The sequence below is a fragment of the Solenopsis invicta genome, chromosome 3, assembly GCF_016802725.1.
Source record: "Solenopsis invicta isolate M01_SB chromosome 3, UNIL_Sinv_3.0, whole genome shotgun sequence".
Classification (NCBI taxonomy): Eukaryota; Metazoa; Arthropoda; class Insecta; order Hymenoptera; family Formicidae; genus Solenopsis; species Solenopsis invicta.
In genome coordinates this window covers 30,658,771-30,683,738 of record NC_052666.1, presented here as the reverse complement: position 1 = coordinate 30,683,738, position 24,968 = coordinate 30,658,771, and the positions used below count along the sequence as shown (strand labels likewise).

Genomic DNA, 24,968 nt, shown 5'->3' with positions numbered 1-24,968 from the left:
TCGCGATCTTCCGGCGAGGAAGCGACTGGTCGTGGTCACTTCCGCTTGGTCTCCGGTTTCGCCCACGAGAATTGCGGACCGAGACGAAGACACAGACGGAGACAGAGTTAAATGCGTACATCGACGTGAACACACGCTCAAGTCCATTCTGCAGTAGCATAAAGGTGGAGGATTACAGGAGTAGTGGTAGAAGTGAATGTGTTGTATAACAAGGTTAATCTACAATGAAGTAAAGATACGTTCTATGAATGATGGTAGCATAAACGTCCTCTGAGCACTATGATTGGTTCGATCCTACGCTGTTGAAGGCATCGACATGTATTACTGAACGGAGTGCCGCGAAATTTCTTTGATCTCTTATCTTGAGGGATCTAGAAACGAAAGTAGTATACCGGGATATGGACTTTTCTTTCTGCTATTGTTTTATTGGTCGAATTTTGTTTAACTCATGTATACGTCCCGGCGGCGGTGTGAAGTTAGCATCCCAACATTAGTTCTCGAGAGTTCTGATTAGAGCTCTAGCTTCCTTTTGAAGAGTATAGGAGTATTCTTCAATTTATAAAGAGTTCTGGTGATTAACACCGTCCCGGCTCTTCAATATGAGAATTCATATTTTCCACAAAGTGAGTAGAGAGCTCTGCGCCTGTTTTCTATGTCAAAGATCCAGATTCAAATCTGACTAATTAGAAACATTTGATTTTACTCGCTGCTTCTGGGAAGGCAATGACGAATCACTGATAATACTTTATCATGAAAACTTTTTTAATTACAGGCCATTCGAAATCGGTGTTTAAACTGTAGGTCCCGTGTAACTACTTGAATTGTAAAAGGCGCGCAGAAATACGCCGAGGGATCATCACGTTTCTGATAAGGATGAAGAAGACAAATCTTCCACAAAAAAATAAAGATAACGACTTCTTTCTAAACTCATTTTAAAGACGAAGAAAAGAATGGATTTTGTGAAAAGAATCGACACCCTTGTGAGTCTTACCCTTTGATCTGCATACCTCGTCAAATGTTCGTAAAATGGGATAAAAGTAGAGCACACGTATATCTTTCACAAAAATGAAGAATTCTTTCCGGGCTTATTTCAAAGGTTAAAGTAAGGATAAAGATTAAGGAAAAGATACCTAGTAGTCCAATTTATTTGTGCACTATTGGTCCAATATATTTTCAATGCGACGATTGTGTTACTAGGATGTTTTTAAGTTAGAAATCTCTCTATATCTGCATACGGTTTTGGAAATTGAAGTCATCCGTTCGTCCTTTCACTTTGAATCTTCCGCGATCTCTTCTGCATATATTCGTAGATACGTAGAACCTAGTTTTAACGCTGGTTCCGAACAGCTTATTAGAAGAGACTTTCCTGAGCAAAGTTACTCTCTGTGGTGGTTTGCCTTTGCCTTCAGAGAGGTGGCGATCGCTTCTAAATCGATTGAAAACCGATTTAAAGTTATACTATTCTGGGTGGATTTGAACTCGGATCTTTGGCATAGAGAGCAAACTCGCAACTCCTTATGTCACATTGCCACTCCATTCAACAACTCACATCTCAGAATTAATCTCGGTGTTCAGATCGATCGAAGCTCACGTGATTTTAGCAAAAATACATACAACATTTTTAAATGTCTCATATGGCCATTGATTAATTGAGTCACTACTATCTCCACATTGCTCCTTGTCTTTCTACGTCTGTCAAGATAGTTTCGATCCTGTGCTCCGTTCAGTACTGTGTATGTCGATAATTGTGAGGTGCGTGGAAGATAAAACTCAACCATCCTTCACATAACACTTTATATAACCGGCTTATAACCATGCCTTGCAACAGCTTACTACTTACAGTCACGTTTACGCAATTGTATAATAGAATGAGCTTTAGATTCGACTACGCGTCGCTCGAGATGCTGAATGCACGAGAAGGGGGATTCCGTGATGAAGCTAGCGCTCGCTATTCGGATGCAGACAGTGGGGCTTGTCCAAGACGCAGGAAGGAAGACGCTACCACATGAGGAACGGGATTAATCCGTTCGGGAAGTGAGGATTTTGGCAAGCCGGCTTGCGTGACACAATGCAATTCGGAGCGAGGGCAATGTGGCGTTGCGCCCGACCCGACGCAATTCCGCGAGAACGCCGCCGCCACCGATGATCGTAACGCGAAAATCGTGTAGCGAAATATGAATTCATTGTTGCATACACGCGCGCGTACGTCGCGATATCCGATCGTGCGCTCAGCGCCACGGAAAACGCGAGTTATAATGCGAGCATGCAAATGAAATTCAGATAAATCGTCCGCCGTGCAAATCGGTGGAAAAAATTTTAAAAATACGATTTAAAGAATCGCCGAGTGGAATTAATTAATAAAAGAGAGAGAGAGAGAGACAAGTTGACGAGAAATTTACGAGCGCGGGATGAAACGGCAAAATCTCCGTGTTGCGGAGTGTCAGAGAATGCGAAAGTTTACCGTGAGGACTCGTGATGTGCCGTCTCTAGGGTGATGTGAGACGCGTTGGTTTTTCCTGACAGCGCCAATAGCCGAGTAGACGGAAGGTTCTGTTTAGATTAAGCGAGGCACGCAAAAAGTATTATACGCGTACCGCCAACGCGTCCCAGCAAGACGCGTCGCAGCTGGGAAAGCTTACGAATCTCCAGCTTTTAGCAACGTTAAGATGAAGTTTTATCTACACAAAAACTTTCCAGTTTATTTTTAATTTATTAGAGCTATTGGCAGTGTTGCGCTTATGTAACTTAAAATTGACTGGCTAAAAATAGGATAAATTAGTTTACACGTAACTGTATCTTAAATAAGAAAGAAATGATTCATTTTCCAGATAAAAGATAAAACATTTTTTTTATCTAGATAATTTTTAGACAATATTGAGTAAAACAATTTAAGATATTAGAACAGTATGTTCACACTTTTATTTTTTACAAATGAGAATTCTTCAAATATTCTTAATCTGATGAAAGATATTTGGATTTGAATTAACACGAAATTAACATAAAAGTTAAAAAATGGGAAGAATATGTAAACTCACATCATGCATTGATTGTTTGTAAAAGTTTTCGAATTTATAATTTTGGGGCAATTTTTACTACAATTGTATTACCACTGATCTGTGTTATCTGGACTGTGTTCTAGTATACATTACTACTAAAAATCTATAGTTTATGTTACGTACATTATAGATTTTTAGTATTGTTTGCACAGTAGTATTAGCATAGTATTATAATGTTAGTATATTATTGTTCCTTTACAGGAAAAATTTTTCTGTTAGGATAAACGGTAACTTGAAGATTGAGGCTAAGGACAATATACTTCGTTCTTGTTCACATTTTCTTAGATTGTTCATATTATCTTAGATAATTTGAAAAAGATAATGCTTGTTTTTATCTAATAATAAGCTAATGATGAAAACAATGTACATTATAATAATCTAGATAAAGATAAGATGAAGTTATTTCTTTATCTAGATGATTATCTTAATAATTTTATTTAAATAATGGCATACATTGGCTATCGAGAGGCAGCATGCAACATAAAGTATTGTCCAAAATTTATATTTTTACTTAATAGATATCGTAATATTTTTGAACGTATTATATTTTTGATAAATCGATAGAGATATTCCGTAGAATTAATTGCTCCTTTAAATTGAATAAATCTTTTAAATTGAAATAAATACAATTATACTTGACGCGGTCTACTTTAACAATAATTCTACCGAGAGCGGCGAGAGCTTTAATCTGCATTCGATTTGGAAGTCTACAAATGCCCTGATTTTTAAATGCGTTGGTTCATTCGCTCGATCGCGTTTTAGTGCAGCGTATCTCAAATTACCGTCGCATCTCTCTTCGGAAAGATTAGCATACAATAGCACGAATATTTTTTTCCAAGATTTGCATGTTAATTCCGTATTTGTAGTTCTATGAATACGGCGGTCAGCAATAAAATTCTGTGAATTTTTAACAGTCGTTGTTATGTCACTTGAATATTAGCACGTTTATTGAACTTAAAAAACGATTTCTCAGTAATTCCGAATAGTTCGCAATTTTAAAAGCAATTGTGGAGCTCTAGTTGATACAGTTTCAATTCTTGATTATCTCTCTCGATTATCTTTCTTAAAAATACAGAAAAGGATGAGAAACTGCGTGCAATGGGATTTGCATCAGAGCTCATGAACAAAAGAAACTTTGATCATGATAATTAAATGATAAGAGAAACATGTTGATCATAACAATCAATTAAGATGTAATTTGATCTAGACGGGAAAATAACCTTTCTCCTTTCACGTGAGATAATCAGTGCGTTGAAATGCAAAATTATGGATGGAAAAGCAGCGAAAGATAGAGGGATAGCGAGAGACGATACGATAGACGCGCTGACAGATAGGAAAAAGCTAAGTGCAGAAGTAGATCGCGGTGGGATAAAGCGAGGGAGGAATGCAAGAGGGTGAGAATAAATTTCGACAAAGCGGAAAGAGGCAGCTGGGACACGGAGGGTCCGGAGACAAAACTTGATAACGCAAGCGGGAAGGGAGCGAAGGAGAAAAACGGAGCGAGGGACGTATAGGTATAGCTCTCAGATGAGAGATCCAAGAACGACGGAGCGAGCTGATACGTAATCCGGCGGCATGGTCGGAGAAAGAGGGCATAAAGGGGTAGAAGAGAGGAACCATGTTGCACGAGTCCACATGGTGCGGAGCGAGAAGCAGGAAAGGAGTGATATAGTATATACATAGAACTAGATGGTGAGAGAGCCTGAGAGAGGGGCGGAAGAGCGGCGGGACTCGCTTGGGACGGAGAGAGACGGAGAACGGAAGAGGGAGCACACAGGGCGAGCGAGGGCGGGGAGAGCAGGAGATGCGGTGCGGTGGGAGCGGGTGGATGCAGGAGGACTGCGCGCGTAGAGTGCGAAAGAGAGAGAGAGGGAGGGTGAAGAGAGGACGAGGAGGACGAGGAGGACGAGGAGGACGAAGAGGAGGCGGCCTCGGAGCAACGTCGGTGATGTCAGTGTGCACGCGGACGCCGAGTCGGCTTCGGCGTTGGCGTAACGTCGCGACGCAACCGCACCGCGAACGCAGGGCATCGCTCGCCGATCGTCACTCTGACGCGCGCTGGGCATCAGAAGAGAGTGCGCGACCCCCCGGGAGTGACGACGACGCGCCGCCGTTGCGTCGGACGTCGAGAATCGCGGCTTTACGACCAACGACCACGACGACGCCGGTCGTCGCGACGACACGGCGACGAAGACGACGACGACGACGACGACGAGGACGAGGACGAGGACGATTACTACTGCGGCGTTCGGTGTGTGCGCGAGATTTCGTTAGCCACGTTGCTGCTGTGAAGTGTGTATATGCGACAGCGCAACGGTACGTTACGGAGATCATTATGAAGTAGGCGAATTGCAAAATGAGCGACTCGCGACTTTTTCACGAGTAGGATCGTCGGTCTGGCTGATGTCAGGGGAAGTACCGAGAGAGAGTGCGCGAGATTTCACGGCTCCTGCGGAATGAACGAGCCCTTTCACGTGCGGCACGCTATTAGCGAGCTTCCGATTATGATCGTTGATTGTCAATACTTTATGAATGATGAAGATCGTTGGATAATCCATCGTGATAATCTGAGAATTGCAATAATTTTAACGATAGTGTTAATGAAGCTTCATAATCTCACAGTGACCGCTTATACTTCCGATTATGAGTGTCGACTGTTAGCGAAAAGCTTCTTACGTCGTGAGAAGAATTGTCGAATTTGTCCGGTCATGATTATCCGAAGATTAGAGGGATTCATTGAAGCTACGCTAGAAACTTTAAATTATTATTAATGTCTTTAATGACTGAGATGAAGAGGACATTGGATACTCCAATCGTTAGTAGATTTCGATCGTTATTGCGTTAGGAAAATATTTTTGCTCTCTTTTTCTCTATTGAAGAAAGATATTTACGAACTGGAATAATTTACTGATGAAATCTAAAACTAAAAAAAGAGTTTACGGTTACAATTTTACGGTTATTATCAGCTACTAGGATTACCATCAACTGTCGATTCTGTCCATCGCTTTTAAAATTGCTGATAATAATTACACAAGAACAGGTTTAGTATGAACATGATTTCCACTTTGCTAACGAGAGAAGATATTTCACTGATAAATTTCTTCCTGTGATGATTTCAAAGAGGGAGCGCTCGTTTTACCCATTACTCGAACATCTGCGTATAATCTTTTTATTGCATATTCTATTACCGGCGAGATCGAGCGGAATTTCACCATCACCATCAGGATCGTTTGGCATCTAACCGTACGGAACGTTTTTACGCGATTTCTTTCAATGATCGGTCGATCGAGCAGGCGCTATAGAATGTGAGGGTGACATGCGAGCACGCTGGGTGTTATGACCATTGATAATTCACGGATGGTCGTTTCACGAGAGTGCGGGGGATGAGCGTGAATGATTTTACGATGGGGAGGGCTTGTTAATTCCGTAAAATCTCGTAGATGCACCGTTTACTTTTTGTCCGCTTATAACGCCGAGTATATCTGACGAGAATTTTACGAGAGAAGACACCAGAGCTTACATTCTTTTATTCTTTAAACACATTAGCGCGAGCTAACATAGTACAACAGAAAACATTCTATACTTATGTTAAAAGCAATCCTTGTTCAAATTGTTGTGTTGAATTTTTAACATACCCGAGTATTAATTTAATGTAATGCAATTACGTTATTTAAATATTTTGTGTAAAATTAATGTCCACCATTTCTTGATATCAAATTAGAAAAATGGTAGATAAATGAAAAAGTAATATAAAAATAATGGAGTTTGGAAACGTTAATTCTAAGATAAATGAATAAAATATGTACATTGACATGTTATAAATTTAATTAATTTAAATAAAAGTATATTTTTATGTTAATTTTATACATAATATTTGCGTTACTTTCTAACGTATTCATCTTGTGTTAAATATTTTAACTATGTAGTTTTAAATTATCGATTATATGTATCAATAATTAATGAATAAAATCGATTACTTTATAAACATGCATAATTAGCACTTGACTGTTTAAACTTTACAATTTGCTAATTGCTGTTTTCCTTTCTATTATGGAGGAATATATAATATAAGAAATTTGTGAAACACGCTTTATTATGAACGATAATTACATGTTATATTTTTTTATATTTTGCCAAAATAATTTTGAAAAGTATATTTATTTTTTAAATAGATTTTTTACAAACAATAAAATACTGTATTTAAATGAGCCATTTAAGATATTACTCTTGTTTTGAGTACTTCATAAATTAATATATTTTTTAATCTTCTTCATTCATTAAAAGCATTAAATTTATTAAAAAAATATTAATAATAATCAATCAAGAATATTAAATTAAAACATAAAAATTTACTTATTATTAGTTTTCTTCGAAATTTATAATATTTTTCAAAAGAATATAAATTCTTTTTTTCAGAACATGATAAGTTTCTTTTTGCGACGAGTATTTTAGAAATATTATCAAGGAAATATTCTTTGCTAAAAATAACGATTACTTAAAACAAAAGTAAATTGGGTAATCGCTTTTTTTAACAGTAGAATATTCTTCTGTTTGTACGGCAGTACACGATCAAGGATATTTTTGGACCATAAGAAAATTTGCTAGCTTAGTTATTGTTCATCCAACAAGATATAATAGGATAGAAAAATTTTTTCACCACTAATGTTCCTTGTTTAAACAAAACGAATTGGTACTCAATATTGCGGCAACCTCTAAAAAGTGTATTTTTCTCGCAATTTTTTTCATGAATAAACAATAATCACAACACGAAATGGATTACGTCAGCATAAACGGCAATATATAAAACAGATAAACGATAATTAACATTCGATCAACTTATCTTAATGATGCTCTCGAGCTCGAGGCTGCATTACAAACGTGACTGTCAGGGATCTAACAAATGATTCATCTTAAAGTGTTTCGGTGGCCTCGCACGCCGATACGCGCACGTACTTCGAAGGTGCGCGACTTTAACGCGATATGCGGTCACTTTAAAAACAGGTTTTCAACCCGTTACTCCATCTTCCACACTTGTTATAGCACCGAGTCCGTTGTTTCCCCTTCCGATAATGTACGCTATTATATCACGTTCTTGTCCCGACGAGTTTCCTGGCCACTTTGTTTCTACGGGCGCACGGTTAACGCTCGTATCCTCTTCCCTTTCATTTCAATCGTTGAATATATCGAAAGACTCGCATAACTTTTCAAGTTAAAACATTCGTCTTCTTTCAATCGGGCGATATTGCGAATATCTCCGCACGCTCCGCGCGTGCAAAGAATATAGATCACCGGTGGAGGAGGGCGGCGACGCAGAGAGAGTTAAGAGGATTTACTTTAACGAGTGACGAGTTTCGATCAAACTTCCGCGAGATTACCTTTATCTGATCTTATCTTTGCTTTTCCGACACCCACCTTTCACGTGGTATTACTGCGTTACATACGAAATTAGCGCTGACGCGATCCGTAGGGAAGATGCGCCTTATTAGAGGCCGATCGAGGGCGGTATCTGCACTAATTGCGTCACAAATCATCCAGAAAGCTGCAGACGCAACGCGATTATGCGGGCCGAGGTGGTGTGTGCAACAGTTGGTCTATAATAACGACAGATGACTACGAAGATTCGACACGGACTTCTATCACGGAGACGCGTTATCAGCGTCAATTCCGTGTGCGCTCTCACCCGTCGCGGCGGAAGGCGCGGATCGTCCATAAAATCGTGAACTAGCCTGCCAATTTTCCTAATGACGTCGTCCGCGGCGGAAATGGTGCTTGAGTGCGCGCCGGAAATTGATGTATGCGGATGCGAGAGAATAGATCGCATCTAACGAGCCGCCTTCGCCAGCCAGGAAATACGCGTTCGAGACAACGCGGGGAGGTCACGTGTGAATTTTTAAAGCTCGCCCCGAGTGTCTCCGTTCTTCTTTGTCTCTTTTTCGTTATCTCTCCCTCTCTCTCTCTTTCTCTCTCGCTTTTTCTCTCGACTCTCGGTTCCGCCAAGCGTCCTTGACCCGTCGCCGCGCCGGAGGCGTATTCACGCGAGAGGGCATGGACCAGCGAACGCCAGCTCGTCTCTGTGCTCCAGTTAATCGTGTTAATTTGATTACCCGCTGAATAATCGAGGTGACCGCGTTTTAAAAGAGACGCCCGGGATCATCTCGTTGAGGCGGTGGTGGCTGCGACGTGCGAACCGAAAACGAACGTACCACGGATTTCCTCTTTGAATGAGAATTGTTTGTCGACTTACGATGTTTGCGCACGTTTCCATTTTGGTTTCCCGTCAAACGGAATTGTGGAATTGTGATTAAAATCTCGTTTTTTTGTTCGTTAGCTGTAACTACGAAAGAATCTAAGATTGGACGGTATTTCTATTAATGGTTTGACAATTTTTCATATTTTTAAACAGCGAGGTACCTTTAAATCACTTTTATAAATTTGATCCTAGTTTAATATATATTATTAATATTATACTATTATTAATATTATTAATATTATACTTTTGTAAATACGTTTGTTTACGAGAGAAGCGATAAACAACGATATTATGTTATTTCTTTCTAAACATAGAGCAATGAATCTATGCTTGAAAATTTTTTACAGTAAACATTTTTATCATTTTCCGAGTTGCTATCCGTTAGACACGTGCGTGCTTTTATAAACTTGATAACAGTTTTTTTTTTATAGTAAATATTAGCGTAAAAAATATTAGTACGGCCTTGTAGATATATTGTTTGATTACAACAGAAGTTGTGATAAAAAACGATGTCGTGTTACGTTATATTTACTTTTATATTTGAAAAGAAATACTGAATATAGAACTTACTGAATGTAGAGCAATGAATCTATGTTTAAGGACCTTTTGCAGTAAAATATTTATACCGTTCCGAGTTGCTATCGCGAAAGTGTACGCGCTTGACGTAACAGCTCTTGAAAACTTCCTCTTTCCGCTTTATTTTTGTAAAAAAATTATCATGCAAATATTTCAAGACGAGCAATTCGACGAAGTTGACTCATGAATTATGCAACTTTAACACTTTTCGCTACTGTGAAGTTGGTATCGCATTTTTTTTAAATTTTTGACATGAATTGATAGAGTTCTGGGGCTTTTTATACCCAAAAGAGAATTTCAGAGAGTTTCCGATACGTGTCAAAAAAGATTTTAGCAATTAATATCTCGAAACAATGGAAAAAAAGCAAAAATGGAACGGCCATGATTTTTCAATTTACGGTTAGAAATTTTTTGTCAAGCTTCAATTAAATTAATTAAAAAAGAAATTTTTCCTGAATTTTGATATTTCCTGGAAATTGCCTCACAAGAATTCTAATGGAAACGAAAACAAATTTTTGTACAATGAAAAAACGCGAATTTGACCTATGTCTCTCAACGGACTTTTATTTTTCAGATTTAACCGCTAGAGCTTTTTCCGAAACGTAACTCTTTCGAAAAGTGGTCAGGGTTCTGCCATTTATGTGAAAACTCTGAAAATGGGATGTTAATTTCATAGAGGTGTACTTTACAACTCTGCTTCGACGATCAGATACTCGGCGAGCGCGATCACTCAGCGATGCTTTTTGCTACAAATTCGCAGCATTATGATCGATTCTTATAAAAGGAACGTGAGGGCGACCATGTAGCAAAAAAGGCTTTATAACTGACCCCGATAAGCTATCGCAATAGTAGTTAATCGAACGGAGGCTTGCGCGAGTAAATTTAGATCGATCGCTAATCATCCAATCTCCTCGGCTACGTGACTATCTCCACGGACTATAATTACTCATTTACTAAATTTAAATTGTTCAAATCAGATGCGCGTTCAATTTTCTTTAAGTTGCATCTTAGAGACGTAAATAAATGATGAAACATTCGTCATTCAATTTGATCCTTAGCAAAATTTTAATAAGTTTAATATATATTTATATTTTATACTTTTATATTTTAAAATTTTAGATCAATTGTGACAATTGTTTAAATATTAAATATTACAGTTGTAAGAAATATAACTATTTTCTCTCTCTCTCTCTCTCTCTTTCAACATTGTTGACTGAAGAAAGTAATTCAAATTTCATGAAGCACCATGTACACCTGCTTTCCGCCAGTTCTGAAATATATCACCTCTGTGTCTCTCCATATACCTGAGGAATAAAAATAAATCCTGCAAAGGGATGCATCGCTTTGCGATTGCCCTTGACCCGTCAACGTATTCGCGAGGAAGTGGAATAACCGCTCGTTTACACGTTCACGCTCTAGAAATATTTGCTACTCTGCCTATCCGTGAGACAAAGAGAAGACAGCGTTGATGCAGGAGCAGATCGGGGTTAAGAGCCGTTTTTCATCGATAGTAATCAAGAACACTTTGTCGCCGTAGTATACTTTAACGAATTCCGTTCAATGTATTCTTCATCCTTCTTTGAAGGATATAAATATCGCATCGAGTGCTAAATTAATCAATAAAAATATCGTTTTCGGACTTTTACCGTGATTATCCAGACGACATGGAAATGAAACTTAATGAACGCAAACTGAGCAAGGCGAGCGTTAAGACGAATGAGCCGATATACGAAAGTAAAAGCACCCATTGACCGGTTGATTAGATAAAGGGTTAACGAGGGCACAAGTTGCCGGTATTTTCCAGAGAGGGTAGTTATGCCGGATTATTAATTGCCAATTACCCGCCGTGAGAGCATCGTGTCAGGCGCGTCGACGAGGATCGCCTCGAGTCAATAATCACGGCTAGATATTATCCATCGTCACAAAACGTCGGTCGTACTCTCAAAGCAGCCGCGGGATCAGAGATCGATGCTTATCCGGATTGCCCTCGATATTCCTCGATGATACGACCCTTTGTCCTATCGCTAATTTATTGCCTCGTCTCGGTGACAAAAACCTCCCACGCGTTGCGAAAATCAGAACGGAGCTCTTGTGCGAATCTATTACCGTGTATCCAATATACGTTGATGTCACTCCTAACAAGAACATTTATCTCGGGGACAATAACTGATGGCCGTATTTGATTCTATAACTAACGTAATCTGAATCAAGAGTGCTATAGTGAGACTAATTTAAGAGAAAACGCTAATAAACGCAGAAAGATAATTGGTAACAAACTGATATCAATTAACAACGACAATTAATAATCAGTTTTCAGTAAAAATCAATTTTTTAAAGGCATCACTTTTTTTTAGAACTGTGTATTTTGTACACAACGTGATTTTTCTAATTATTTTACACATAAAAGTATTAAGGTAGTTATCGAAAAATCAATAATTTACGAGATATTTTATACTTTGTCGTGTATATTTTAACATATTATGTAAAATAACTCGTAAACTATTAATTTTTAATTGTACCTTAATACTTTTATGCATAAAATAATGAGACAAGTCAATTGATATAAAGAAAACATTATTGCTTTTCAAAAAATATCTAATTTGCATGTTGCAAATTGTATAAATTTTTCGAAAAGCAATTTGTTTTTCTACTTCAATCGATTTATCTCAATATTCTGTGCACAAAAGGTACAATTAATAAAATTAATAGTTTATGAAATATTTTATTTGTCAACATATACCAGAATAAAGTCTAAAAATCTCATTTCGTCAAAATATTGATTTATCGATAAACCTGCCTTTAAAACTGTCGTGCAGAATAATTAAAGGAATTATATTATGTAAAAAAATCATATAATTTTATTTAAAAGAAAAAGGGAGTGACTTGCATATGACCTTTAAAAACTGATCTTCCTTGAAAATTGATTTTACTATTATTTGTTCTCGCTTCAACGTTTTTTAAAATATTTTCTTTTTCAAGATATTCAAGTATCTTAGTTTAAATCTCATCCTGTGCATGAAATAATAATTGTCAAATAGAATATACCAGTTTTAATTGGATACTAATTTCCTTCTGCATATGCAACGGGGATTCTATGACGCTGCACGTGTTTCAAAATGAAATATATCGCACTCAGGATATTCAACACTCCTTCGTATCATTATGTACTAAATTAAAGTAATACTTTCTCGTGATATATTATCGTCTACATCCTATGCGCACAGTGTCGTGAGATGCATAATGACGCGGTGGGCACTGCAATGTTCCGCGAATTTGTGCGGAAAGTTCAACGATACATCAACTTTGTTCAACCTGACGGAGCCGGAAGTTCGCGATCAAACGAGCCCTGTCAACAAAGGGTGATGTACGAACCCTATCGTCCCAGGGAAAGTGTATTTTCGTAACGTGCGCATCTCTCTCTCTCTCTCTCTCTCTCTCTCTCTCTCTCTTTCAGCCCACTTTGATATTGTTTAACTTGAATCTAAAGAGAAGACGCGCTCCGCGCATAACCGTAATTACATAACTACAGCTAAAATTCCCGACACATGTTGATCACACGTGAGTCACGGCTAACATAATTATCGCGTTGCATTATAACGCACGTGTTAAGTTTCTCGACAGTGTTGCTCATTGCGAGCGATACAAATTGTGTCCATGTGCTGTTTCTTCGTTACGTCGCTTTTATTTCGATTTGCACCCAACGAACGCTTCATTGTCGCGTTTACGTTTTATTGCAACTCAATGCAAAACGCTGTGTTGTCAGCCATGAAAATCGTACATCATAAAAAAGTCGCTTTGCGACTAAACTCAGGGCGAGGGAAAGGAAGGGAGAGGAGGTGAAATAAACCGTTCCTTAATTACTATCGCGCTCATCTCTCTCCCGGGCCGCTTTAATTTCATAGAGAATACTCCGGTCGAGCCAGCACAGCGGATGGCGCCTCTTCCTCCGTGATAAATGCGCCGAGGGGCGAAAGGGGAAAAACGTATGATGTCCCGTGATCTTATAGAAAATGACTCGCATTTTCCAGAGTCGTTTTTTATCCCCTGCTGCAAAGATATTTTTGATGTACTTAGAGAAATGGCAGCTTTATCAAATATTGTTACCGTATATTTAATAATAATTTCCTCACAAATACGTTTTCTGGCTCTATCGAGTAAATAATATCACATTGCGCATATTATTTGCACTTTTAATTAAATATAATATGAAAATTAATCCAAAAAGGTCAAACGATAATACGTATTAATTAACGTCCGTCTATTTATTTTTGACTAAAATTTACGCTCCTACCTTCAAATTAACCTGTATATTTAATTAAGTTGTTTCTATATTTGGTATAGTATTGTTATAAGCACTTGCAGATGGCTTTTCATTATATTCTTTTACAGTCTTTACTATTGCAATTGTACACGTTTTTTTAATGCATTCCAATGTACTGTAATTGTCTCGCAATTCTTTCCGCCGTTACTTCCACGACCATTGTCTCTTTTCTTTTGTTCCATTTATTACGCTCACTACGTTAATGATCTCTTAAAGTAGGCCTGTTAAGAGTCATGATGCGAGAACAAAAAGACAAGAAAGAGAAACAGTAGCATGCTGAGAAGAGGAAAGGAGTGGACAGTAAACGAGGTGGAATTTTGCTTTTACAGATTTGATTTTTTTTTCCTTTCGCATTCGGTTCTTAATTCTACATTCCAGTGCTCTATCTACATCTAATCTTATGCTATCTCGAGAATAATACAGTGTCATGTGTTATAATCAACTGTTTGTAAAAGTGTGAATAAAATTAATGAATAAAGTTTAACTGAGAAACAAAAATTAGAATACGATACAACATTTTCGGCACAGTGCCAACGCAAAAATAATATGACATTAAATAATATTTCACATAATTGTTTGAACGATAATTTAATTTGACATTGATTAGGTTTACTTGAATTTCTTTAACGTCGATTAGATAGTTAAGTCAAACAATTATGTTCTCTAATCCTTGTGTTTTTCTACTCTTTGTAGATTATAGAGTGGCTTATGATTTAAGAACCAACTAAAGTTAGTTAATCCAGCTATTATGGTGTGATCCAATATAATCTAAAAAGTGCCGATTCCTTCGATTGTTGTTCAATCATCTTTTTGTTCCATGGCATTAACCTTTGCACTTTCTTTAGCAAGTAAAATTAAAGAATTAAAGTTAATTAAAGCATAAATATTTATACATTAAGTGTTAAATTAAATGTAGATTATAATTATACATTAAAAAGTGATATTAAATATTAATATCAGACTAAAACTAATTCTATTTAATAATCATGTGTGTGGAAGGTGAGGCGTTTATTTCATACACATAAAAGGAAGAAATTATATTTTTGTATATTCTTATAATTTTCTTGAAAAATTTTATAATCTTAAATTTCAGCGAAATATTATATCTTCATTTTAATAGTCATTTAAAGAGAACAATATAATTATTTTGATAATAATAGTATTAAAATTTTAATTCTTGGTTCGATGATATTATTTTCTTTTTAACATTTTTTTTCTCTCAACTTATGAAAATTATTATTGAATAGTAGACAAGATATTTTTCTTATACGATTATACAAAATTTCTTGATATGAGTAAATGCCTGTTTAAAACTATAATCTTATTTCAATATTTAAGATTTCAAAAATAAAAAGATATTCAAAACAAAAATATTCTTCCTTTTTTGTGTACGTAATTCACAATCTTATAAAAGTTGAGAGAGACAAAGAAAGAAAGACAGAGAATAAAGTTTGTTGTACCGTCATGGCAACTGATGCTAGGGAAAAGATTTTTAATAAACTCGTCGGCGCCGGATCTCTCACTTCATTACATATGACGATAAATACATAACCAGAGAATTATTAACGATGACATTGAATCGCGAAATAATTAGCGCGACGCGCAGCTGACGCATTTCTGATCGCCTATTGTGTTCCGACCTGCGCGGCTCGCACCAACTGTTCGATCATTTTTCGCTAATATCGCAAAAAACGTTTGCGTTTTTTGTTTGACCTCATTTTTCAAAAAACATTTCAGCATACTCCAGATATGAAATTGCCTCGAGAGAATACTCCAATATTTTGCGATAACACAAATCTCCGGATGTATCGAATCAATTTAAAATACTATACGCTTTGCCCCTAGTATTAGAGAGACATATTGTAGAAACGCGATGTAAAAATCAATTACGCATAGCTTGAAATTCTGTTGCAAAAAATCAGGTTTCTTTCTTTAAATATTACAAAACATAATACAGGCATTTAAAAAAAAAAATATGCATACATTAAATGTGTATAATCAATTTTGGTCATTTTGACTATTGAAACAATTCATGACTCGCTCACGTCTTAAAACCCTTTTGCCCGTTTAATACAGATAAAAAAAAAAAAAAAACGCCATACAGTGTACCACTTGCCTAATTTAGCTAAACAAATATATAGTACGCAAATATTCTGCATTATTCTTTAGTTTTATGATTATTCATGTATATTATTTTTAAATGCAAATTTTAAAAAATTGGTAAAAAAATATATATTTTTACCTTAAAAAATTTTAATATTATAAAAAAAATTTTGTTTATACTGTTAACATTTGTTGAATAAAGCAATGTTATTTTGTTTTTGTATATCTCCAAATTTTGAAACAGATATAAAGATTTAAAATAATATATTTATTTATATTTATATTTTATAATATTCACAAACAAATTGTACAGTTTTAAAGTAAAAAGTTTCATCATTTCATATTAATTCTTATTTTTATAAAAGCTTAACGAAATAAAAAACCTCTTATTTTATCTCGTGTTCAATTCTAGCATCAGCACATTAATACATCTAAAGAGACAAAAATATTCAACTTGCTTGCATGCAAATATTTTGTTGTTATTTAATTGCAGGTTATTTATACACGGAAAGAATGATTCTATAAAAAAAAATGTAAAAATTTAGCTGGATACAGATCTAAAAATAAGTTTATTATATTATTAAAATAATTACGTAAAATGGTTTAGCAACCCAAAGTATGGTTGCTAAAATGTTAATATTTTTTGTTGCATCTGTCATTACGCTTGAACTTCCTTTATAATCATTTTCATGGTCCAACGTGATCACTTTCAGATCTGCATCCCAGTGAGATTCTGTCGAATTGACATCGAAACGATATCAGTTTCATCATATCGACGTCGAATCGACTTCGACTTGAGATCGATTCTATTATCAATTCTTATTCTGGGATTTAGTTAAATTTTTAGATACTTTAACAAAACCGATCTTTCCGTGCATCATTATATTAATTTTAAATTTAAACTGTGGATTTTGTAAACAATGTATGTTTACATAATAAACCTGGAGAATAATGGATGCATGACATAATAAATTTAAATAGCATAAATAATCATAAAATTAAGGAATAATGCAGAATATTTGAATCCAACTAAATAGAAATATTTTCATTCAGCAAGAGATTGGACAAATAGCATATCTACTGTGCGTCGGGAGGATAACTATCCGCGACGTAGCAATTCGCCGCACGCGGTGGCAAGCGAAGCGTAGTTGAGTTGTGAGGTATTAGACAGAACGGGTAAAAAGGACGGAAAGGGAGAGGCAGAAAGAAAGACGAAAGATCCTCTTTAGCTGGTCGTTTCACGGTAGACGGGTTAATTCCGAGATCTCGTTACCACGCGTCCTGGACAGAAGGAAAAAGCGAGACGTAGGAGAAAGGAGCGAGAAAGAGAGTGAGAGGAGTAACCGTAAAGAGGGAGGGGGAAGAAAGAGACGCAATCAAATCCTGAAGAAGAGAAATAGAAGCAGAAAGATAGTAATGAAGTTAAGCTCGACGAAAGCCTCGTCTCCAATTACCTGAGCCCCGGAGTGTGTTGTGGATAGCGCGACGACGCGCCCGCGTGTAATTCGTAGCGGTGACGTCGGCGACCACGAAGTCGGCGACCACGAACGCGGTAATTACCACCGCGAGAGTATCCCGTAATCCTCCGGGCCGGAGGATGACACGCCGGGCTGGTGGCGTTCTCCGCTCGAATGTAGGGATGCTATAATCAGACTCTCGGCCACAAGGCGAATGCCACTAAGATCCTACGAAAGAGGGATCTATTACCACTAGAGTCCCTAGAATATAAAATCTGGAGCTTATGTTTTTCAAAGTGGTGTATAAAATGTATATGGTGTACTATATGTGTATCATCCTTTGAATGTATTACAATTTTATTGGTATCGCCAGTTTGAAGAACCTAAAAACGTGATAAGATAAAAGATGTTTATAAGATGATCAGACTTTGTATACTAAAGATTCTAACTTATACTACTAGCTCTTTTCATTCTCTTCCATCCCTTTCTTCTCTCCCTTTCTCTTTCGAGACTGGAAAACCAATCAAAACTGGCTGTCTTATCAAATTCTGATTGTAGAGTCTGTAGTCGAGCACTGCAGCCACGATATCCTCGGAAATCCTATTCGGTGCATTTGTTGCTCGTTTGTCGATCTCGTTCTTCCTCATTCTTCTCCCGCTTGTCGTGTTACGACTCCGACAGAATGCCACTCGCCTCGTCCAAATCATTCGTCAAGAGAGGAATGCCCTCGAATTCTACGACGTAGAGCGGAGAACGATTTTTTCGGATATTTTCGGAAGAATATCTCAAAGTTTACGTTCGGAGATTGCGACGTCCGATATACTCGTGATAGAGATCCATTTCTTTGTGCCTTTCGCAGTAAATCTTACTGCTCTGATGCGTGTATCGTTAATGAATCATCCGCGAGATTTGCGATACTCACAAATCATTCCGCAGATTAATCGCGCCCGCTGATATCTCTCCGAGATATTTGTACAATTCGTTCATACAAAACGTTATAATACGATGAAGGAAAGTCGGATTGCTCGATTGGTTCCACATGTATGTATGTTCCAGGCAAAGTTGCTAGAGATTTTTCTCCCCCAATTTTTGTTAATTGCTATTATTACAGACATTTTTTTAGAAAGGATAAAAATACTGTAGATCCATCTTTATATTTTTCTCCCCTAAAGATTTTCCTAAACTTTTTGTCCACCCAAAACTTTTTGCCCCCGTGATAATGACAGAACCTATATTTGTGGGTAAATCCCCCAATCTGACAATTCGGATTCCAGGATTACTGTCGTTTCCGTCGCCGTCGATGTGCAATGTACAGGCTTTACAATATGATGATAATTAATAGCGATGTGTCATAAATTTATACATCACGTACACGGAAGCATTAACATAACGCAAACGTAAATAATTTTCCGGCTTATTGCGAGAGAATCCGCACGGAAAATTCATGTCGCTCTCGGAAGCTGTTCTCGCTTGGCACTTACCCGATACTTATCTATATTCTCTCTCGTACATCTCTCAACGCGAATTGCGTATTCCTCATTGATGCAATCGCAAAACAACTCGTCCACTCTGTCGAATGTCGCGTACTCTTTTAAACTGAACTGATGAAAATATCACGGATGATCACAGTAACAAAACTGTGTTTTTTAATCGAGTACCTTATAATTTAACTGATACAGATCTGAAAATAATTTTGTTCGACCATCAAAATAATTATGTAGGACACTCGAGCGTGATAAGCAATCAGTTTTGCAAAACGTTTCGACATTCCAGTAATTAATTTTAGCGTCCTGCGTAATTATTTTTATAATCTAACAAGATTATTTTCAGATCTAGCTAAATTTTTAGGTATCTCAAGCACAAAACCATTCTTTCCGTGTGAGAATTAATAAGTTTGATTTTTAATATAATGTATACTTAATATAATGTATACTTAATAAAGTTAAAGTAAAGTTGTAAAGTTAAAGTTTAATTGATTTTAGAGGTTTCATTAAACGCACTTGTTTTTATAATATTGTAAATATGGTTATCGAATCATTTATCTCCAGACTCGAGATTTCATGCCCATTAGCCTATTTGCTTATCATGACTGTTGTATTTTACGAGTGTGTTTGTCTGTTAGTATACTTTGCATCTTTATCTTATTTTTGATATTATACTAATTTTTTCAGCGATAACAAACTGATTCCATTTCGAAGCATATGCGATGGCATTATTTTAGCAAAAACTTTAGAATTAATTTCTCCTTCTTGTAGATTTATTGTCATAAGAAAAGAATTTTGTTGCAACTCTTTATAGAATGTTGGAAACGTTTTTCAAACGTTTGAAATATTTCTAATTAGGATTTTGGAAAAAGTAATTAATTTTTTCTTAGAGCTTGCAATTGTCTCGCTAAAATTCAGGAAATGATGTGAAGCATTAGACGAGCATGCGAATTTTTCAAATCCTGTTAGCTTTTAATAATAATGATTGATTTGTGCAAACAGAACATTCGAAGTTTGGCGAGGGAATGAAAGTCGTAATTACTCCTAGCTTTTAAATTTCAAATTGTAAAAGCGAAATGGCGGACGCCTTTACGTGATCCGTTTACCTGGAGTAGAGGCGAGAGATAAAAGGGCAAAGAGTGATCGTCGTCGGGCTTAAGACCATTTTCTCGTTCGAGAGTCGAGAGATCGACGAGTATCCGTTGAACGGAACGGGAACCCTGTGAGCTGACCGGTACACACTCCATTGGAGCAAACTTGGGAGGCGCTTTCCGATCTTCCGTGCGATACGTCGCGGTGATTGGAGGAGCTTGAAACGCCGTCTCATGACCGCCCTGGGGTGGGAAAGCGTCTCGAGCACTTCGGAATTTCACAGCGGATTTAGAGTTGTCGATATCGGCAGTTGCGCTGAGTGTGTTGCCTCGTTAACCGGCCCTCTCGTGGGCACTGCGCGATGACGCGCGACCAAAGTTTAGCAACCACATTGCGCAATTCTCATGCGATTGATACGTCGTCCTCTTCCCCAATCGATATGCTAACGCGAGAAATGGTTCGACCTCTTCGCGATGTATACAAGTCATTTTTAAGCACCTTCGCGATCGATCCCTCTCGATTGAGACGGATGGATGGAAGATCGTTCTAACGTAGCCTGTCGATGCGTTAGTTCTGTTAGAAACGAATTGAAAGGAAAATCTCGGATAAATAAAGCAGTGAAACAACTGCAGGGTGCACTTAAAAGTGGCGGGGCTCTGTAAAGATCAGGCAGAAAAAAAGTTCTAACGTTATTTATGAAAATATCAGCTACCACGAAAATAACGTATGTTGCGTGTGTTTACGTTTATCGAGCACAATTCTAAAAATACTTTCTCCATTTATCGGCTCGTTGCAGCCATCGTTGAGTAAAATCCCCATGTGTAAAACAGCTTCCTGCGCAAAGGGTCACTTTGTGAACTGTTTGAGCGTGCCAATAGACTTGTCTCGACGTCGTGTGGAATAACACGAAGGGGAAGCATTTTCCAGACGTATGTTTATAGGAACTTTATTTAACCTTTTGGCATAGTTCGCCTCTAAAGTTTTTTTTTTTCTACGTTTTAACTCGATACTTTAATAGAAAAATGTTGGTATCTCTCTGCATACTCACAAGTCTTCAATAAATTTTCAACGTACGCTCTTCGAAGTCTTTACACTGAAGAAAGTCTAGTAATAATTATCAAGCCTAAATGAAATAGCTTCTAAAGCTTTCGTAACATGATTTCAATTAAATTTCAACTAAGACTAAACGCCGATTTCATTTTTCCAATTATTATCAAACGGTTGATTGCCATTATTATGTTTAGTATAATATTTATGAAACGTGTGCCAATGCGCTAAATAAAAAATACATCTAACAAATGTCAAGCCTCTTATTCAATATGCGCTTTGCTGAGCACTTTAAAGTGATCTCGTTGATATAAAGTGATAAGATACTTTCGACAATTTTACTTATTATCAGATAGATTCTCCATCTGAAATCGATATCCCTTCACCCGGGTAGTTTGCTTTGCAAATAATCTTGTTGCGTGGAGAAGCAATTTAACGAATCATTATTTCCGGGAGTAAAATCGTTTTCCCAATTTCTTTTTTTGCGTCTTCTCAAACTGCGTAGTTAAAGTAGCCCAAAGTTCATTGGCCGGTGAAAACGTTGACGTAGTTATCTGTGTTTTCAGCGAGTTCTTAGTTAATCGCCACTTAAGAAATAACTCGACTACGCCTCATTGCGTGATCGTATAACTGAAGAGGGAGAAAGAATTCTCCTCTTTCAACTACCGTTCCGCTGCTCTTGAACTTTCCTCTTTTTATTGTAGTTTATTGAAACATCTCCATCTCTCTCTCTTTTCAGTCTTTTATTTCATGATTTGTACATAAATTGAAAAAAGAAACGGCAGGACTTCGTTTACCGTAAAACGATGAATTTGTCATCGGAGCAAAAATTAAAAGATGAGAACGAACTTTTTGCGATTTTATCAAGTCATTAAGCTTATTAAATAGCAGTTTAATTTACATTACTAAAACAAATTATGTATTACATTTGGTGTATTTTATTGAAATACGAATTATTTGTACTTTCAATAGAATTAGAAATTCTGAATTTATTTGTACTTCTGATGAAGTAGAATTGAAGAAATAGATTCGCTTGTTTATCGTATAACGTTAAATATTTCGAGAGAGACTTGGGAAATTTAACAACTTAAAACTTTTCAAATAGTTGAAACTAAAGCTCCGATAGCTAACGTAAAACCAAAAGTATTTCTCGATATTGTGCCAGACGTATCGATTTACCGCCACGTTCTCCAATTTATTCCGTCAGACTTGTCTCGCACTTTATTTTTCTTTGATAATATCGTATGTTCATTTCGACGCTTATCCTGTTTTTCTAGTTACGACGTTAAAAAGAGATACGTGTAAACGTAAAAAACCAAATCGCGCTCGCATGATAAAAAAAATTATGTATTACATTTGGTGTACTTTATTAAAATATGAATTATTTCTGAATTCATATTTGTAATGAAATAGAATTGAAGGAATAGATTCGTGCGTTTACGATCGTGACGTTAAATATTTCATGAGAGGCTTGGAAAATTCAACAGTTTAAACTTTTTAAATAGTTGAAGATGAAAAGGATTTTTCGTGCAGGCGTAAATAAGGAGTACGATGGAATATTTAATCTCCTTATGCAATTTTTATCAATTGGAAAATGCTTGAGTAACCTTCTTCTGTAACGTTGTGAACAGAGTCCCTTGGCTCCTATTTGGTTGTCTTTCAATTTATTTTCTTTGTACTCCTCGTTATCTTCTTATCTCATTCTTTCCGTTCGCTTGAGAAGATTTCACTGATCAGAGGCGATGTGAAAAGCAAGAATGGAACCATTAATAATTGCGGAATCGCGCATTGTTATAAAGAACCAATATCTCTTTTAGCATAACGGAGTGATGTTTTAACAACGTTTCTTTTCTGAGTAAACATTATCGAAACGTCAAATTGCAAATTTCTGTTTTGTCTGAATATTTATACAACAATACGAATTACACAGAAAAAAATTAGTATCAGATTAAATCAGATATGTTTTACCACAGAAATGGAAAGTAACGACGTTATTGTTACTTTTTTATAATACGATGATAATGACGCTACAATTTCTCATGACTGCAATACTAGAATTGAAATAGTCACTTTTGACAAGTTATCATCATAAAAAATTGTAACATTATTTTCAAATTTTTACTATAAAAAAAAAAATAAAAGTATAACGATGTCTCATTACTTGTAACGTGTTACTTTTTTTTCTGTATTTTACTTAACGAAATCGTTTCACACATATAAGTAAGGATATAAAATTTTTTTTTTCAAAAATTTAATAATCTTAAATTTTAGCAATATTAATTTTTGTTTCAATATTATAATAATTTTCTAAGGAGCATAATATGATTGTTTTAATGGTGGTTAAAAGTTCTAATTTGAAGATATTATGCATATGTACATGGAAGATATTATATATATATATATATATATTTCCTATCTAATATTTATATTTCTTTTCTTTCACTCATGAAAATTATTATTGAATAGCGACAATATACTTTTCTTATTGAAACTATATAAAATATTTTCATGCATGCGAGTTTGTATAATAACGCTATACAATCTCGCTTAAATAATATTTGTATACTTCGAAAATAAAGATATTCTTAAGAATATTCTGTTTTTCTATACGTAAATATAGCTATAACGTCAATTTTTAAAGTGTATTTTGCAAAGATTTATGTAATCAGAAAGCTTCTTGTGATATAATTGATCGAGAAATGCGACTTTTGATTATACGTTCTTTGTAAGAGTTTATCTGGGGGACTGTTTGTGCTGTGGTAAACGTCAATAATAATCTCCATTAAGCGGTTGAGAGACAGGCGGCTGGGGCGCATATGTGTGTGCATGCTTAACCCAATTTCAAGACGAATTTCGTCCCTCGTTCGGGGGAAGAGAACTCTCCATGGCGTGCGGATGTCCAGATTCCAGCAACCGAATTACGTTCATTTGAGGTGGCGTAACTGCGCACACGTTCTCTTGACCCAGCTCCCGCAACACAAACGCGTCAAAAATGATTTTCCAGCAAATTTAATAGAAGCGCGAATCAAAGCGCCGAGATAGAAAATTCGCATAATGGCGAAATGTTCGGGAATCCAACGTGTAACACGAGCAATATTACTTGTCGACAATTATTAGATTATTCTCTATTGCTCAAAGCGAACTCCTAATCTTATAATATAAATAAAAGAAAATCGCGACGTTTAGAAATATTAGGAACGATATTTGATAGAGTTGTCACGCGTTAAATTTAGAAAAGCTAAAAAAGAAGCAGCGAAACAAGTCCAAACGGAATCAACAGTTGACGTTCATCTGCAGAATAAAACCATAACTAAGTTCTGCCGATCACTCTCCCGTTGTGTAGGTACGGCAAAATACACAGCTGAAGCGTTCGGGCGTGCGCAAAAAGAATACAAGCGTTGACGAAAAATATAATATTTATCTCCAGATTTAGTTATATCGAAAACGTGATGAAGCTTTTACGCGAAATATATCGCTGAAGTTAATGAACGGAACTTATTTAGAACAATAGATACGGAAACGCGCGGAGTCGAGCAAATTGCACGGTTGTGTTATCTACCAATTAAGATGCAAATTCCATTT

The 24,968-nt window shown here is 36.4% G+C and overlaps 2 protein-coding genes across 2 annotated transcripts in view; both read left to right on the top strand.

Moving 5' to 3' along the window:
• Nucleotides 1-24,968, top strand: part of LOC105204572 — a 294,782-nt gene that overhangs the window by 79,663 nt on the left and 190,151 nt on the right.
• The window catches only part of LOC105204570, a 29,766-nt gene continuing 9,558 nt past the window's right edge, over nucleotides 4,761-24,968 (top strand). Inside the window, exon 1 of the mRNA XM_026132064.2 lies at nucleotides 4,761-5,372. Coding sequence (XP_025987849.2) covers nucleotides 4,861-5,372 — 512 coding nt within the window. The 5' untranslated portion in view covers nucleotides 4,761-4,860. The remainder of the gene's footprint in view (nucleotides 5,373-24,968) is intronic.